At 36.0% G+C, this 17,753-nt stretch overlaps 1 protein-coding gene across 1 annotated transcript in view; it reads right to left on the bottom strand.

Annotated features, from left to right (window-relative positions):
- Positions 1-17,753, bottom strand: part of VAT1L (vesicle amine transport 1 like) — a 135,542-nt gene that overhangs the window by 69,717 nt on the left and 48,072 nt on the right. The window contains exon 4 of the mRNA XM_051975105.1: positions 699-841. Coding sequence (XP_051831065.1) covers positions 699-841 — 143 coding nt within the window. The remainder of the gene's footprint in view (positions 1-698; positions 842-17,753) is intronic.

The raw sequence follows: 17,753 nt of genomic DNA, 5'->3' as shown, positions 1-17,753 counted from the left end.
GAGTGAGCTGCCAGAAGATGACTTTTTCAGCAGAGGATGCAGACACAGAGAAAAATCAAAGATCTTTTGAAATACTCAACTCTGTGAAGAGGATTTTGCTCAGATCTAGGGGAAGTGCAAAGACAAGTGACATACCATCCATACCTTCAAAAAGCTTTCGGTCTAGTATGAGTGATTATAAAACATCAGAATATAACTGCATAAGTTAAAGTGCTATGAAATCCAACTTATGGATGAATGAATCAGAGAAGTCTTCTTAAAAGTGGCATTTAAACTAGAACTTGAAGGAAGGAGCTGGAGCATCAACAGATAAAGATATGGGGGAATAGAAATTAAGATGACTTCTAGACATAGGGAAGCTGAGCAGAAAGGGAATAAGTGTGAGATCAGGCTAGGGAGGCAGGAAGGTACCAGATGGTGGAGGACCTTCGATGACAATTTGGAGTATATAGATTTATTCAACAAGCAACAGATAGCCAATGATGAATTTTAGAACAAAGGAACAATGGTATGGAGAATGGATTCAAAGCAGGGACTATACTGAAAAAGATCTAGGAGCACTGTGTATTGCAGGTGATTCTTGAACCAGCTAAATAAAAGACAAGCACAAAATATCCCAAATTGGAGTGATTTTCATTGTTCTATTAGATACAGGTCAGATGGATACCATCAGGCAGCTTTGTGGGTTAATGTCCTACCTTTTAACCTCCTGCACATAGTCAGCATTTCTGTCAAAGAGATGGGTGACTGAATCTTTGATGGCTTCATGCTTGAAGGAAGAAGCAGTTCCAAAGACTGTGACATTGGGGATGGTTGAGCAGAGTTGAGCAACAGCCTGGCCCTGAAAATCAAAATCGTTATATTAGGCATTGATGGAATATGTTAGTGCCAATCTCCATAGTTACCTTTTACAAGTCTTGGGGCATTCTCTCTCTTCTAGTCTCTAGTCTGATATACTGCCTTACTAACAAAAATCAGGCCAATACACATTTATATTCCTCTATTTCCCAAATCAGATCATATTGCTGCTCTATATCAAACAGCTGAATGCCTCCACATGACCTACTGAATAAAACACAAACTTCTTATGGGGTATTCAAGACCATCTAGTTAATTCTTCCCATTTTTACAGCTATCACTTTCAGGTACCTCACACCCTAGTAAAACCGGATTATAAATTCTTTTGCAAATTTAGCTCACACTATTTCCTTCCACTCAAGGGATATGCTACTCCAGAGGTTTAATCACTTTTTGTTTTCTGGACTCCTTAAGCAGTCTAATGAAGCCTGTAAACCCCTTCTTAGAATACTGCTTTTAAATGCATGAAATAAATTACATAAGACTACACAGAAAATTAAAGGTTAATGAAAATAAAGACTTTTTTTTTTCCAATTCGAGTTCACAGAATCCCCCATATCCCTCCATGGATTCCTCTCGAGTCAGTGAATCGCTGGTTAAAGACCTCCAAACTGACTCCTATGCCCCAAACACACTCCTAATTTTTTTTTTAAATTAGTAACCTGATAAACAAGAATATTTCCTCATAAAATGAAAAACAGAAAAAGAAGATTATGTGATTGTGAATATGTATGTTCAGATTTTTTTAAATATGCTATTAAATTTAACACATTTGTCAACACTACTCCATTTGTCTATGTCTTCAGAACCTTCTGATCCCTGCTGTTTATTTTAAAATTTTTTAATTGATGCTCTTTTCTTTTTTTTATATCACTATAATAATCCTCCTATATACTTCCCAATAACCTCTCCCTGAAGAAAGAAGCCATCTCCTTCTTGTAATAAATAGTCAAGCAAAACAAAAGAGCACATTAACCTTGTCTGAAAATACATGTCTCATTCTGCAGTTCTATTCCTGCAACTCTCAAGGAAGAGGTGGGTCTTTTGGAATTCTTAGCAGTCAAGTTATTGATCATAGTTCTTAAGCCTTCTCAGTTATTTTCCTTTACAATGCTGTAATCATTATATGACTCACACTTAAACTATTTTTTCAAATCTCGGTGTCTTTATTCACATGGATGTCTATGACTGGAATTTATTCCTTCCCCATATTTCTACCTATTGTCATTCTAATTATCCTTCAAGGCCCAGCTTGGATATCATCACCACCAAGATTTCATGAAGTCTTTCCTGATGAAGTTATCTTTCCTTTCTTAGGTCATTCAATAACATTTTGCTTGTCTTTCTTTTCTGTGTTAATTGAATGTTAAAATGATCTGGAACTGTTTCACATTCTCCTCCTAGACTGAGCTGCATAGGGACCCAACTACAGTCAAGTATTTCCCCACAAAATCCAGCATAATGTTCTGCACACATCAGGTGTTAATAATTTTTTTGAATTAAATTAATATTAATAACTTGTATTTAGTGACTAGAATTCAAGCTACTATAGAAGAATACAGGCACATGGAAAAAAATGTATGATTTTTTAAAATACTAAATTACCTGAAGAATATTACATACATTTAGAACAAGTAAGATCAAGAACATTACTATCAACTGAATTTCTTAGTACTGAAGATGAATTTAATGATATTATCACTGTGTCTGTGTCGCAAAACAAAGAAGAAATAATTCCATTGAAGTAAACTGCAGGAAGCAATACTTGCTTGTATTTATTACAGGTCTTCATATTATTGACAAAATCAGATGGGAAATGCAATTTCCTCTTCACTGTTAAAATGTTAGAAAATCAAACACAGAATATGTCAAGGTTGAAAGGGGCCTTAGAACATACAACACAGGATATGTCAGATTTGAAAGGACTCTGAACACAAAATGTCAGAGTTAGAAGATACTATTTTCTCCAACCCCTTCATTTTACAGATAAGAAAACAGACTTGAGAAGGGGCTATGAATGGCTCAAAGCTATACAATTAAGTAGGTAGAGTTGGGAATTAAACCCATATCTCCAACTCTCAGTTCTTTCCATAAGTCCATGATGCCTCCAAAATTTGACATTCTGCATTAAGTTGGCAAAGGAGATGATTCTGACCCCTTGTTAACGTCTCATTAATATGCCTGCCCCTGACTTGGAATGGAAAAATTTAGAATAAAAAATTAGTATGAATTTGTGCCTTTCTACCTATTAAGTCTCATTTCCTACTTTCCAAAAGAAACCAGTCATTCTGAACTACATGTTGTTCTCATATATTTTCTGCAGCTTTCTACATTTTGCCCACTGCTTATTCCAATCTATATAATTTCCCTGGTTTTCTATAAGTCCCAACTAAAATACCACTCTCCCCCCCACCTTTTTTTTTTTTTTAACAGGAGGCTTTTTCTAACCCCTTTTCATTCTAGTGCTTTCCCTCTATTACTTACATCCTACTTTTCTTGTATGTGGTTTGTTTTGCATATATGTGTTTGCATGTTGTCTTCTCTATTAGATTACAAGCTTTTTGAGGGCAGGAATGGTCTTTTGCCTCTAGGGTTTAATACAGTGCCGGGCACATAGTTGCTATTTAATGAATATTTATCTATTGGCTGGAATGTCAGCCCTACCATTTTGCCTGCTACATTATTAATCATCCTATAAGTAGTCAAAGGAAGTATATTTCCTTCCTTCTTCTTTGGGGCCAGTTTGTTGGTTATGATTATATTTCTCAATCTCTCCACTTTTATTTATTCCATTTGTGTTGTAGCAATTGTGCACAGAATTTTATCCTGTCTCTTTCTTACTTCACTCTGCAGCATGCTGACACAATGCTGATAGAGCTATAAAGCCATCCCACTATTCAGGATTTCAAATCAGAATTAATGCAAGGAAAGTGACTAAACTGTCAATAGACTTTGGCCCAGGAAAATGATTGGATATATACCTCTCAAAGATGTAAACAGTTGAGACTAAGTTGAAACAATATGTACCAAAATAGTCATTATACCTCTTTGTGATAATATGCCCATTACCTGGGAAATGGCTGGGAAAAAAGGATGCTACATGAATGAAATAGAATATTATTGTACAGAAAGAAATGGTGAATGGAGAAACAAATAAACAAAAAAGATTTATATAGATAGATGCAAAGCAAAAATAAAAGTACTAAGAGAAAAATATGTAAAAGGACTATAGTCATATAAATGAAAGAAATCAGTATAAAGGAAATTGAGCCATGAATAAGGGGGTGGGGGAAATCAATGAAAGTCCAGAAGAAGAGATAATAAACCACACTTCCTCTCTTATAAATGAGTAATGCAGAACTACCAGAATGAGATAATCTATATACTTTCAGATAAGGTTTCTATGTTGGATATTTTTACTCAATTGCTTTTGTTACAAGGGAAGGTTCAGTCTGGATGGGACTGAGAAATAAATGTAAAATAAAGGCATCAATAAAATATACTTTAATTATTTGACAATCCTTTAAAAGTATCAGTTCAAATGCCACCATAAACTTCCTATTAGCCACAGATGGAAATGATCTTTCCCTTATTCAACCTCTTGGCTTTTTGATGTTATCATATTTTAATTTGAGTTTTAAAAAAATTCATACTGTGATTCCATTGGAACAGGAAATTTTTGGTGAGGAAACTCTGTCAATTCAAATAAGCAATTATTCTACAATATTTAGTCTGTTTTAGATCACCTGGGTCGAGTCATTATGTATCTTGACTAAGATCATGCAGCCAATATGTACCAGAATTGAGACTTGAAAACAGATTTTCAGACTTATCTTTCTGAACTCTATCCAATGCAACACACTACCTCTTGTATTATATTTGTCAAAAACAATTAAGAGTGGAAAAGGTTTGTTCTAGAAGGTCTCTCTCCTAATCCATATATGAAACAAAAATTCTTTTCAAAACATTTTCAACAGGTATTTATAAAACCTCTATAGGAAGGCTTTTGGGGAATGGGAGCTTATTGTTGGACAGTTCTAAAAACATATTAATTTCAAAACTGTTTTCATATAACTTTCCCCTAATGCTCTAAATTTTACTATCTGGGGTAAAACTCAACAAGTCAAATTCCTCTTTCACATCAGGTATCTATCCCATCTCCTCTAAGTCTTCTCCTTTCCAGACTAAACTTTCCCAGTTCTTTCAATCAATGCTCACATGATATCTCTCAAAGTATAAGAGCCAAACAGCCAAACTCAGTATTCTTGATGTATCTAATTACATCAAGTTAGAGAGTCAAGCACAGAAAAATTATATATGGGGGGAAAAAACGGAATGCTTCATATCTCCTCTTCTCTGACATTGCTGTCACTCTGGTACAAGCCCTTCTCACCTGAAACTTAGATTTTTGCATTAACCTACTGGTTGCTCTTCCTCTCTCAAGTCTCTCTTCATTTCATTCCATCTTCCACTCAACTGTCAAATTAATCTTCCTAAGGCACTGATCTGACCATGTCACCTCTAGAATCAAATATGACATCCTCTGGTGTTTAAAACTATTGACAATGTGACCTCTCCTGTCTTTCAAATCTTCTTATATCTTTTATCCTCCCCAACTTCCAACATCCTGTGGTCCAATGATACTGACTTAAGTCCTTGATGTTCCTCACATAAAAAACTTCATCTCCAGACTTAGCATTTTCGTTGATAATTTCCTATGAATGTAATACAGTGCCTCCTTATCTCTACCTATTAATTTCCCTGGCTTCTTTTAAATTGTAGCTGAAATGCAATTTTCTATGAGTCTTCCGGACCCCCCGATACTCCATCTTAATTCCAGTAGCTCTCTGTTACTAAAAACTCCTATGATGGTTGTGCTGGATTTTCTACTGTCAGGGGTGTGTGTATGTGTGTGTGTGTGCACGTATGTATGTGCACGTTTGCATGCCCATATGCATGTGTAAAAATGAATTCTTAAGACATGAAAAACAATTTAGCTTTTAGTTTCGTTGCCTACTTTCTTTCCATTTTCAGGAATCCTACTATCATTTGGTTGCTACTTTAAAAATGATTTTCTAAGTAAAGGGCAAAAAAAAAAAAGTACCATGGATTTGTTTTTAGAAGATCTGGATTCAAATCTCAGCACCTGAGCCATCTTAGATAAATATCCTCCCTTCTCTTCATCTGTTCCCTCCTTGGTAAAAAGCAAGCTTTGGACCAGATGGTTCCTAAGCTCCCTTCCAGCTCTAAATCCTTTGGTCCTATTTATCCAAATTTCCTTTCTGTCCAAATGGCACTTGTCATAATGGAAATCAGTTTTCTTAATGCAGCAAAATGACTTGGCTCATTAAAATTGCTTTCTGGGACATGCAGAATATAAGAGAAGGCAATATTGGATTTAACAGGTTTGGAACTATATTGATCTCATTTAGGTTATAAGGTAAAATTTTCAAAGGCACAGATATGGAGGTCTGCAGCACTGGCTAGAGGGGAGACTCTGGATGACAAAAAGGGTGATTTCTGATTGGAAAAAAATAAATTGTGAGAAAGCAAACAAGAAGGGCTACTGATGGAATTATAGATTCTAAATTTGAAGGAACGCAAGAGGTTTTTATCTCATTTTACTTTTACCTAAAGCATGAATCCCAAACAACTGGTTAACAAATGGCCATCTAACCTCTTCTAGAAAACCACTAGTGACAAATGGTTCACAACCTATCAAAGTCCTCTATTCTATTTTGTTGGATCTTTCCAATTATTAAGTTTTTAAAAATCTTAATCTGCCTCTTTTGAGCTTCTATTTCTTGCTCCCAGTGTTGTTCTCTGGAGACAAGCAAAAAAGCTTTCTTGTTCATAACAGACCGTCCAAACTTGAAGACAGGATCATATCCCTCACAAGTCTTCTCCTAGGTGCTACTTTTCCTGGAACATAGGAGCTGCTTAATAAATTACTGTTTAACAGAAAACATATCCAGTTCTTCAACTAATTATCACATAGCATGATTTCCTAATCCCTAACCACTTTAGCCATCCTCTTCTGGTTATATTCTAATTTGTTAATATACTTGCTAAAATGTGGCACTCAGAATTTAACTTACATAATAGCTTCTATTAATGAAACATTTTTTTCCTTGCAAACTCTCAATAAAAAAAGAACTGTATAGATTTGGGCACTTCAACTTAACCTAATTCAGAGGAATATTTTCAGTATATAGATTTATAGTTTCTTTGACTGAAGCCTTCCATTGAAGCCTCTTTGTAGTAAGAGATGACTATGGGTCCCTTAAGGCTAAACCAGAAGGTCACAAGTTCTGGTAGGTAGATGGTGCCAAAGATAGAAAATGACTTTCCCAAAGTTTCATAGATAATAAATGAAAGAAATAGATTTAAAATTCAAATATTCTGACCCCTTGTCTAGAGTTTGTTCCATTGCTAGGCAGCAAGAGTAAGATTCTAAGAAATGATAGTTCATGGAAAGTTGGTAATTTTACAAGAGGTACAAAGGCCAGTGAAATCTCCATTTGATCCTAGAAGAGTTGCTGAATGAGGAAAGCATATTAATGGATTATTGAAAGACAAGTGAAGGAAGTCAACAGATAATCATTTTAAAGATAGTTCATATGTTTATTTCACTTCAAGTTTTGCAAAGCACTACATATCTAAATATCTACCTCTATTCCTATATATAGATAGATCTATATATGTATATACCTGCACATCTCAGCTCACTTGATCCTCAAGAAGATCCTATGAAAGTAATGAGTATTGTCACCATTTTACAAGAAGTAAACTGGGGCCTGGAGAATTCATGAGTTAGTCAGTAAGAAAGTGCCAGAGTCAAGATTTGAATCCAAGTTACCAGGCTGCCTTGCCATGAAGAGGTATCTCATATGTGGAAGGATAGGCTAAAATGTCTCTACTACTGACAAGAAGCATGAATTGCATGAAAGAGGAAAGGGCTGACTGACCTGACAGGCAAAGGTCATAGACAATGATTCAGTAGCATGAGGCAGTTAGACTATCTGCTGTGTTTGGAGGAGGGGGATTACTACCCTGGAAATGACCTCTGAGGTTCCTTCCCACTTACAGAGTGTGATTCTATTAACACAAAGCTCAGGAATGAACATTCATACCACTAACCATGTGGTAATTTTACAGAACAGAACAAGCACAGTGCTGGCTTAAAATATTAACATTTTTGGTCTTCTTAATGAATTCTTTGTTGGAGTTTTCGCCTGATCTCTGAAAAGCAAATACTTTGTGCTCACTGGAGTCTTTGTTGAAAAATTTTAAGTACCTTTGATATAAAAATTGAGATTAACTCTTGGCTTGGGATATGGGAGTAACTTGCACAGAGTAGAGGGGGAAAATCCATTTTCTCTTTTCCCCCTCTATATTCCCTTGACCAAGAGCTGAATTAAAATATCATAGATGCATAGGTCTAAGAGCTAGAAAGGAAGTTAGGATGGACCATAGATCATAGAATATTAAAGTTGGAAGGTGCCTTAGAACATAAAATGATGGAGCTAAAAGAAAGTTAGAACAAAGAACACTGAATGTTAACACTACAACAGACTATACAGTTCCGTCATCTTATTTTATCAGATAAGTAAACAGGTACGTAGAGGAGAAATGATTTTTCCAGGATCACATAACGAGTCAGAGTTTGTATGGACACTCAGATCTCCTGATAGCCATTCCCTCATTCCTTTCACTATGCTGACTGCCTCTCAATCAATGGAATGCCGAATTATTGTCATTCCATCCTCTAGATTATTTTAAACTGATCTGAGAAACATCTCATTTATCACTATTGCTTGCTGCCTCATGTGGAATCCCATATGGTCTATGAATCAGATATTGTACTTTTAAAGCTTGTACAACCATATGGATCACAGAAGAGTAAACATGAGCATATGGGTTATTAGAACAGTTGGCTGAGATATAGACTGGGTTTGGTTCTAGACAATCTGGGAAAAGAGAACATCCAATAATTCAGTTGTTCATTTGTGATTCATTTATTAACTAACCAAGTCCCACTCTGATCCCTCATCATGGTATGAAGATGACATAAAACTCTCAAAAGGCTATCTGTGCATGTTAGGGAAGAGCAAGCTCTGGCAGGTTCTACCATGCTGAGAAAACTTTAAGTATGGCCCAATCTGAGTGTATGTTTCCCATTCCCCTTCCCCAGCTAAGAATGGAGAGAAGCTCATTGTCAATAGGCTGGCCACTTAAAGATGAATTTCTTATTCATGGAAATGCATGGAACAAAATTATAAAATAATCCTCAGCACTATTAGTAGCTTCTTTCTGCTTCTCCAGGAGCAATAGGAGAGTGGCAGAAAAGGGAAAAGAGGGTGTGAAGATTCTTTTAGATCATCTCTAAACATTACCTTAGTTATTAGTACTCTAAATGTGAGATCCCTGACCCAGTGACCAACAAGTGGATCTTCTTGTGGAGGAAATTAGTCATATAAATCTTGACACTCTTACTATAAATAAAACCAGAAAATAAAAGGAAGTTGCAGCTAAATGGAAGAGGGGATCATAGGTTCTTTTTGGATTGGCAAATAAAGAAGATGACTGACAAGTTTTTCTTGCATGTCAGAAGGAAAGAAGAAACATTATTTTATGTAACATTTGTTCATTTTGTAATTCCATGCTCATTATAAACATTTTCAAAAAGACCCCCATGATTATAATGAGCCAACACACTACCAGCTTCAGAAGATAAGAAAATAGAGAAAAATATATCAAGAATTTGGAAAGACCCTCCAAATTAAAGCAACATATATATTGATATGCAGTTATTTTGATGAAAAGGAGAGTATGGGCCATGGGCGATAAGAAAATATGGTTTAACTTTGATACTGGTTAAGAAATAGAGTAACTGATCAATGGAATAGGTTAGATTCACAGGACAAAATAGTCAATGACTATTGTAATCTAGTGTTTGACAAACCCAAAGACCCCAGCTTTTGGGATAAGAATTCACTATTTGACAAAAACTGCTGGGAAAATCGGAAACTAATATGGTAGAAACTAGGCATTGATTCACACCTAACATTGTATACCAAAATAAGGTCAAAATGGGTTCATGATCTAGACATAAAGATTGATATTATAAACAAATTAGAAGAACATAGCATAGTTTACCTCTCAGATCTGTGGAGGAGGAAGGAATTTTTTAACCAAAGAAAAACTAAAGATCATTATTGATCACAAAATAGATAATTTTGTACAAAACCTTTTAAACTTAATATAATCAAACAAAACTAATGCAGACAAGATTAGAAGGGAAGCAATAAACTGGGAAAAACATTCTTACATTCAAAGGTTCTAATAAAGGCCTCATTGCTAAAACAGAATTGACTCGAATTTATAAGAATTCAAACCATTCTCCAATTGGTAAATGGTCAAAGGATATGAACAAACAATTTTCAGATGAAGAAATTGAAAGTATTTCTAATCATATGAAAAGATGCTCTGATCACTATTGATCAAAGAAATGCAAATTAAGACAACTCTGAGATAACCTCTCAGATTGGCTAACATGACAGGAAAAGATAATGATGAATATTGGAAGGGAAGTGGGAAAACTGGGACACTAATATATTGTTGGTGGAGCTGTGAACTGATCCAACCATTCTTTAGAGCAATTTGGAACTATGATCAAAAAGTTATCAAACTGTGAATACCCTTTGATCCAGCAGCGTTTCTACTGGGCTTATATACCAAAGAAATCTTTTTTTTTTTTTTTTGGCTGGACATTTATTTTTTATTTTTTTTATTTTTTTTTAATTTTATTTTATTTAATAATAACTTTGTATTGACAGAATCCATGCCAGGATAATTTTTACACGACATTATCCCTTGCAATCACTTATGTTTCGTTTTTTTCCCCTCCCTCCCTTCTCCCCCCCCCCAGGATGGCAAGCAGTCCTATATATGTTAAATATGTTGCAGTATATCCTAGATACAATACATATTTGCAGAACCGAACAGTTCTCTTGTTGCACAGGGAGAATTGGATTCAGAAGGTAAAAATAACTCGGGAAGAAAATCAAAAATGCAAATAGTTCACATTCCTTTCCCAGTATTCCTTCTTTGGGTGTAGCTGTTTCTGTCCATCATTTCTCCAATGAAACTCAGTTAAGTCTCTTTGTCAGAGAAATCCACTTCCATCAGAATACATCCTCATACAATATCGTTGTCGAAGTGTATAATGATCTCCTGGTTCTGCTCATCTCACTTAGCATCAGTCCATGTAGGTCTCTCCAAGCCTCTCTGTATTCATCCTGCTGGTCATTCCTTACAGAGCAATAATATTCCATAACATTCATATACCACAATTTACCCAGCCATTCTCCAATTGATGGGCATCCATTCATTTTCCAGTTTCTAGCCACTACAAACAGGGCTGCTACAAACATTTTGGCACATACAGGTCCCCTTCCCTTTTTTAGTATCTCTTTGGGGTATAAGCCCAATAGAAACACTGCTGGATCAAAGGGTATGCACAGTTTGATAACTTTTTGGGCATAATTCCAGATCGCTCTCCAGAATGTCTGGATTCGTTCACAACTCCACCAACAATGCATCAGTGTCCCCGTTTTCCCGCATCCCCTCCAACATTCATCATTATTTTTTCCTGTCATCTTAGCCAATCTGACAGGTGTGTAGTGATATCTCAGAGTTGTCTTAATTTGCATTTCTCTGATCAATAGTGATTTGGAACACTCTTTCATGTGAGTGGTAATAGTTTCAATTTCTTCATCTGAAAATTGTCTGTTCATATCCTTTGACCATTTATCAATTGGAGAATGGCTTGATTTTTTATAAATTTGAGTCAGTTCTCTATATATTTTGGAAATGAGGCCTTTATCAGAACCTTTAATTGTAAAGATGTTTTCCCAGTTTGTTACTTCCCTACTAATCTTGTTTGCATTCGTTCTGTTTGTACAAAGGCTTTTTAATTTGATATAATCAAAATTTTCTATTTTGTGATTGGTAATGGTCTCTAGTTCATCTTTGGTCACAAATTTCTTTCTCCTCCACAAGTCTGAGAGATAAACTATCCTATGTTCCTCTAATTTATTTATAATCTCGTTCTTTATGCCTAGGTCATGGACCCATTTTGATCTTATCTTGGTATGTGGTGTTAAGTGTGGGTCCTTGCCTAATTTCTGCCATACTAATTTCCAGTTATCCCAGCAGTTTTTATCAAATAATGAAATCTTATCCCAAAATTTAGAATCTTTGGGTTTGTCAAACACTAGATTGCTATAGTTGACTATTCTGTCTTGTGAACCTAATCTTTTCCACTGATCAACTAATCTATTTCTAAGCCAATACCAGATGGTTTTGGTGACTGCTGCTTTATAATATAATTTTAGATCAGGTACAGCTAGACCACCTTCATTTGATTTTTTTTTCATTAATTCCCTTGAGATTCTCGACTTTTTATTGTTCCATATGAATTTTGTTGTTATTTTTTCTAAATCATTAAAATATTTTCTTGGAAGTCTGATTGGTATAGCACTAAATAAATAGATTAGTTTAGGGAGTATTGTCATCTTTATTATATTTGCTTGGCCTATCCAAGAGCACTTAATATTTTTCCAATTATTTAAGTCTGACTTTATTTGTGTGAAAACTTTTTTGTAATTTTGCTCATATAATTCCTGACTTTCCTTTGGTAGGTAGATTCCCAAATATTTTATGCTATCAACAGTTATTTTGAATGGAATTTCTCTTTGTATCTCTTGCTCTTGGATTTTGTTGGTGGTGTATAAGAATGCTGAGGATTTATGGGGATTTATTTTGTGTCCTGCTACTTTGCTAAAATTATGAATTATTTCTAATAGCTTTTTAGTAGAATCTTTGGGGTTTTCTAGGTATGCCATCATATCATCTGCAAAGAGTGATAGTTTGGTTTCCTCATTGCCTACTCTAATTCCTTTAATCTCTTTCTCGACTCTTATTGCAGAGGCCAGTGTTTCTAATACAATATTGAATAATAATGGTGATAGTGGGCAACCTTGCTTCACTCCAGATCTTACCGGGAAAGGTTCCAGTTTTTCCCCATTGCATATGATGCTTACTGAAGGTTTAAAATATATGCTCCTAACTATTTTAAGGAAAAGTCCTTTTATTCCTATGCTCTCAAGTGTTTTTATTAGGAATGGCTGTTGGATTTTATCAAATGCTTTTTCTGCATCTATTGAGATGATCATATGGTTTTTGTTTGGTTGGTTGTTGATATAGTCAATTATGTTAATAGTTTTCCTAATATTGAACCAGCCCTGCATTCCTGGTATAAATCCTACTTGGTCATAGTGTATTATCCTGGGGATGATTTTCTGTAATCTTTTTGCTAATATTTTATTTAAGATTTTAGCATCAATATTCATTAGGGAGATTGGTCTATAATTTTCTTTCTCTGTTTTCAGCCTACCTGGTTTAGGTATCAGTACCATATCTGTGTCATAAAAGGAGTTTGGTAGGACTCCTTCAATCCCTACTTCTTCAAATAGTTTATTTAGCATTGGAGTTAATTGATCTTTAAATGTTTGATAGAATTCAGATGTAAATCCATCTGGTCCTGGGGTTTTTTTCTTAGGGAGTTGATTGATAGTTTGTTCTATTTCTTTTTCTGAGATAGGAGTGTTTAGGATATTTACTTCTTCCTCTGTTAGTTTAGGTAAGCTATATTTTTGGAGGTATTCTTCTATTTCATTTAAGTTGTCGAATTTATTGGCGTAAAGTTGGGCAAAGTAACTCCTAATTATTGCTCTAATTTCCTCTTCGTTAGTGGTGAGTTCTCCCTTTTCATTTTTAAGACTAACAATTTGATTTTCCTTTTTCCTTTTTTTAATCAGATTTACTAAGGGTTTGTCTATTTTGTTGGTTTTTTCATAGAACCAACTCTTAGTTTTATTAATCAATTCAATAGTTTTTTTACTTTCAATTTTATTGATCTCTCCTTTTATTTTTTGAATTTCAAGTTTAGTGTTTGATTGGGGGTTTTTAATTTGTTCCTTTTCTAGCATTTTTAGTTGCAAGCCCAATTCATTGACCTTCTCTTTCTCTATTTTATTCAAATAGGCCTCTAGAGATATGAGATTTCCCCTTATTACCGCTTTGGCTGCATCCCATACATTTTGGTATGATGTCTCATTATTATCGTTTTCTTGGATGAAGTTATTAATTATGTCTATAATTTGCTGTTTCACCCAATCATTCTTTAGTATGAGATTATTTAGTTTCCAATTATTTTTTGGTCTACTTTCCTGTGGCTTTTTATTGAATGTAATTTTCAATGCATCATGGTCTGAAAAGGATGCATTCACTATTTCTGCCTTACTGCATTTGAGTTTGAGGTTTTTATGTCCTAATATATGATCAATTTTTGTATAAGTTCCATGAACTGCTGAAAAGAAGGTGTACTCCTTTCTGTCCCCATTACATTTTCTCCAGAGATCTATCATATCTAATTTTTCTAGTATTCTATTTATCTCTTTGACTTCTTTCTTATTTATTTTGTGGTTTGATTTATCTAATTCTGAGAGTGCAAGGTTGAGATCTCCCACTATTATAGTTTTACTGTCTATTTCTTCTTGCAGCTCTCTTAATTTCTCTTTTAAGAATTTAGATGCTACACTACTTGGTGCATATATATTTAATATAGATACTTCTTCATTATTCATTCTACCCTTTAGCAAGATATAGTGCCCTTCCTTATCTCTTTTGATTAGATCAATTTTTGCTTTAGCTTGATCTGAGATCAGGATGGCTACCCCTGCTTTTTTGGCTTCACCTGAAGCATAGTAGATTTTGCTCCAACCTTTTACCTTTAACCTGCATGTATCACCCCGCTTCAGGTGTGTTTCCTGTATACAACATATTGTAGGATTCTGGCTTTTAATCCATTCTGCTAACCGCTTCCTCTTTATAGAGGAGTTTACCCCGTTCACATTTATGGTTAAAATGACCAATTCTGTATTACTTGCCATCTTGTTACTTGCCCCGGTTTATGCTTTTCTCCCTTCTTACTCCCTTACCCCCCTTCCCAGTATTAAGCTTGTGAGCTCCCCTTGCTTCTCACAGCCCTCCCTTTTTCAGTATCCCTCCTCCCCCTTAGAGTTCCCCCCCCAACTTGCCCCTTTCCCTCCCAGTTACCGTATTCCCTTCCACTTAGCTTATTCCTTCCTTTTTCACTTTTCCCTTCTCACTTTTCAATGAGGTGGGAGAAGTTTCACCATAGATTGAATATGTCTAAAATTCTTCTCTTAATGCCAATTCTGAAAGCAGTAAAATACTCACTATTTTCATCCCTCTCCATTCTTTCTCTCAGATATACTAGGTTTTCTTTGCCTCTTCATGAAATGTAGTACCCCCACTTTCCCTTTTTTCTAGTACAATGTCCTTTCCACATCTAGTTTCTAGAACAAGGTATACATGTATTCTTTATACATCTTTACAGCTGAAATATAGTTCCCAAGATTAATCTTTACCTTTTTAGATTTCTCTTGAGTTCTGTGCTTGTAGATCAAAGTTTTTGTTAAGTTCTGGCTTTTTCATCAGAAATAGATGAAATTCGCTTATTTCGTTGAATGTCCATCTTCTTCCCTGGAAAAAGATGCTCAATCTCGCTGGGTAAGTTATTTTTGGTTGCATACCAAGTTCCTTAGCCTTTCGGAATATCATATTCCAGGCCCTTCGATCCTTTAATGTGGATGCTGCCAGATCCTGGGTGATCCTTATTGTGGCTCCTTGATACTTGAATTGGGTTTTTCTAGGCGCTTGCAGTATTTTTTCCTTTGCCTGAGGGTTCTGGCATTTGGCCACTATATTCCTTGGTGTTTTGATTTTAGGATCCCTTTCAGTAGGGGATCGATGAATTCTTTCAATGTCTATTTTACCTTCTGTTTCTATGACTTCTGGGCAGTTCTCTTTGATAATTTCCTGGAAGATAGTGTCCAGGCTCTTTTTTTCATCATACTTTCTGGAAGTCCGATGATTCTCAGGTTGTCTCTCCTGGATCTGTTTTCCAGGTCTGTTGTCTTCCCCAGAAGGTATTTCACATCCTTTTCCATTGTTTGATTTTTTTGGATTTGCTTGACTGATTCTTCTTGTCTCCTCGAGTCATTCAATTCCAATTGTTCGACCCTGATTTTCAGTGAGGTATTGTCTTCACTCACTTTTTTAAGATCTTTTTCTAATTGTCCAATTGAGTTCTTTTGTTCTGTGGAATTTTTTTCCATTTCGCCAATTTTGTTTTCCAGTTCACCAATCCTATTTTTCAAGGATTTGGTTTCTTTATCCACTCTCTCTTTAACTGACTTCTCCAGGCTCTTTTGCCAAGCCTCCCTCTCCTTTTGCAGAGCCTCCCTCTCCTTTTGCAAAGCCTCCTTCTCCTTTTGCCAAGCCTCCTTCCCCTTTTGCAGAGCCTCCCTCTCCTTTTCCCATTTTTCTTCTAGCTCCCTTGTGAGAGCCTTTTTAATTTCCTCCATGAGATTCATCTGTGCTGAGGGACATAAGGTCTCCTCCTTCGGGGATTCACCTGGGGACTGTTTGTTTTTAGTCTCCTCAGGGTTTGGAGTCTGCTCTTTATCTGTATAAAAGCTGTCCAGGGTTAAATTCTTTTTCAGTTTCTTGCTCATTCTGTCTATTTATCAAAGACAAACTATCAAAGAAACAGAAGGAAAAAAACCCCTTGAATGGAGGCTGCTTTCTTTGGGGGAGGGGCAGGGTATTCGTGAGGCACGGGTCCTACTGTGCTATGGCGCCTGCGCGCTGAGATCCGAGTGCTCTGAGATCCGAGCGGGCTAAGACACTGTGGGGGAGGGGTGGCCAGGTCCCGAGAGACTCCAGCTGTTTGGGATTGTATTCTTCACCCCCGGTGTTTTTAGCTTCTCTGCTGGGCTGCTGACTTGCTCCTGTAGCAAAGCTCTCCCCGCAGAGACGGCTGCGATCGCGCCCCACCCCCTCTCCGCTCTACCCGGTTCTGAGCTGCTATCTGTGCTCTGGTTGCAGCTGCTGCCCGCAGACTGCTTCCAAATACCATCCCCGCCCTCGCGCAAAAACAGACCTTTCTTGATGAGTCTCAAGGATGGTTTCTCTTGGTGAGTAATTGTATGGTTTTTTTTCAGTCGAGCATTAATTCAGAGGCATGAAATGAAATGAATAGTGAGAGAAAAACACGGAGGTTACACAGAAGTGTATTTCCTCTCCGCCATCTTGGCCGGAAGTCCAAAGAAATCTTAAAGGAGGGAAAGGGACCCACATGTGCAAAAATGTTTATACTAGCCCCTTTTGTAGTGACTAGAAACTGGAAACTGTGGATTCCCATTGATTGGAGAATGGCTGAATAAGTTATGGTATATGAATGCTATGGAATACTATTGTTCTGTAAGAAACTACCCGCAAGATGATTTCAGAGAGGTTTGGAGAGACTTATATGAACTGATGCTAAGTGAAATGAGCAGAATCAGGAGATCATTATACAAAGCAACAAGAAGATTATATGATGATCGATTCTGATAGACGTGGCTTTCTTCAACAATGAGGTGATCCAAATCAGTACCAATTGTTTAGTGATTAAGAGAGCCATCTACCCCCAGAAAGAAGACTCTGGAAACTGAGTATGGTTCACAATATAACATTTTCACTCTTTTTATTGTTGTTTGCTTGCATTTTATTTTGCTTTTCTCTCTCTCTTACTGGTTTGATTTGATTTTTCTTGTGTATCATGATAATTGTATAAATATATATGCATATATTGGAATTAACATATTTCTACCACATTTAATATATATTAAACTACTTGCTATCTGGAGAAGGACATGGGGGAAAGGGGAGAAATTGGAACACAAGGTTTTGCAAGGGCT

This window comes from Antechinus flavipes, chromosome 2 (assembly GCF_016432865.1).
Source record: "Antechinus flavipes isolate AdamAnt ecotype Samford, QLD, Australia chromosome 2, AdamAnt_v2, whole genome shotgun sequence".
In the NCBI taxonomy this organism is placed as follows: Eukaryota; Metazoa; Chordata; class Mammalia; order Dasyuromorphia; family Dasyuridae; genus Antechinus; species Antechinus flavipes.
This window is presented reverse-complemented; position numbering and strand designations above follow the sequence as displayed.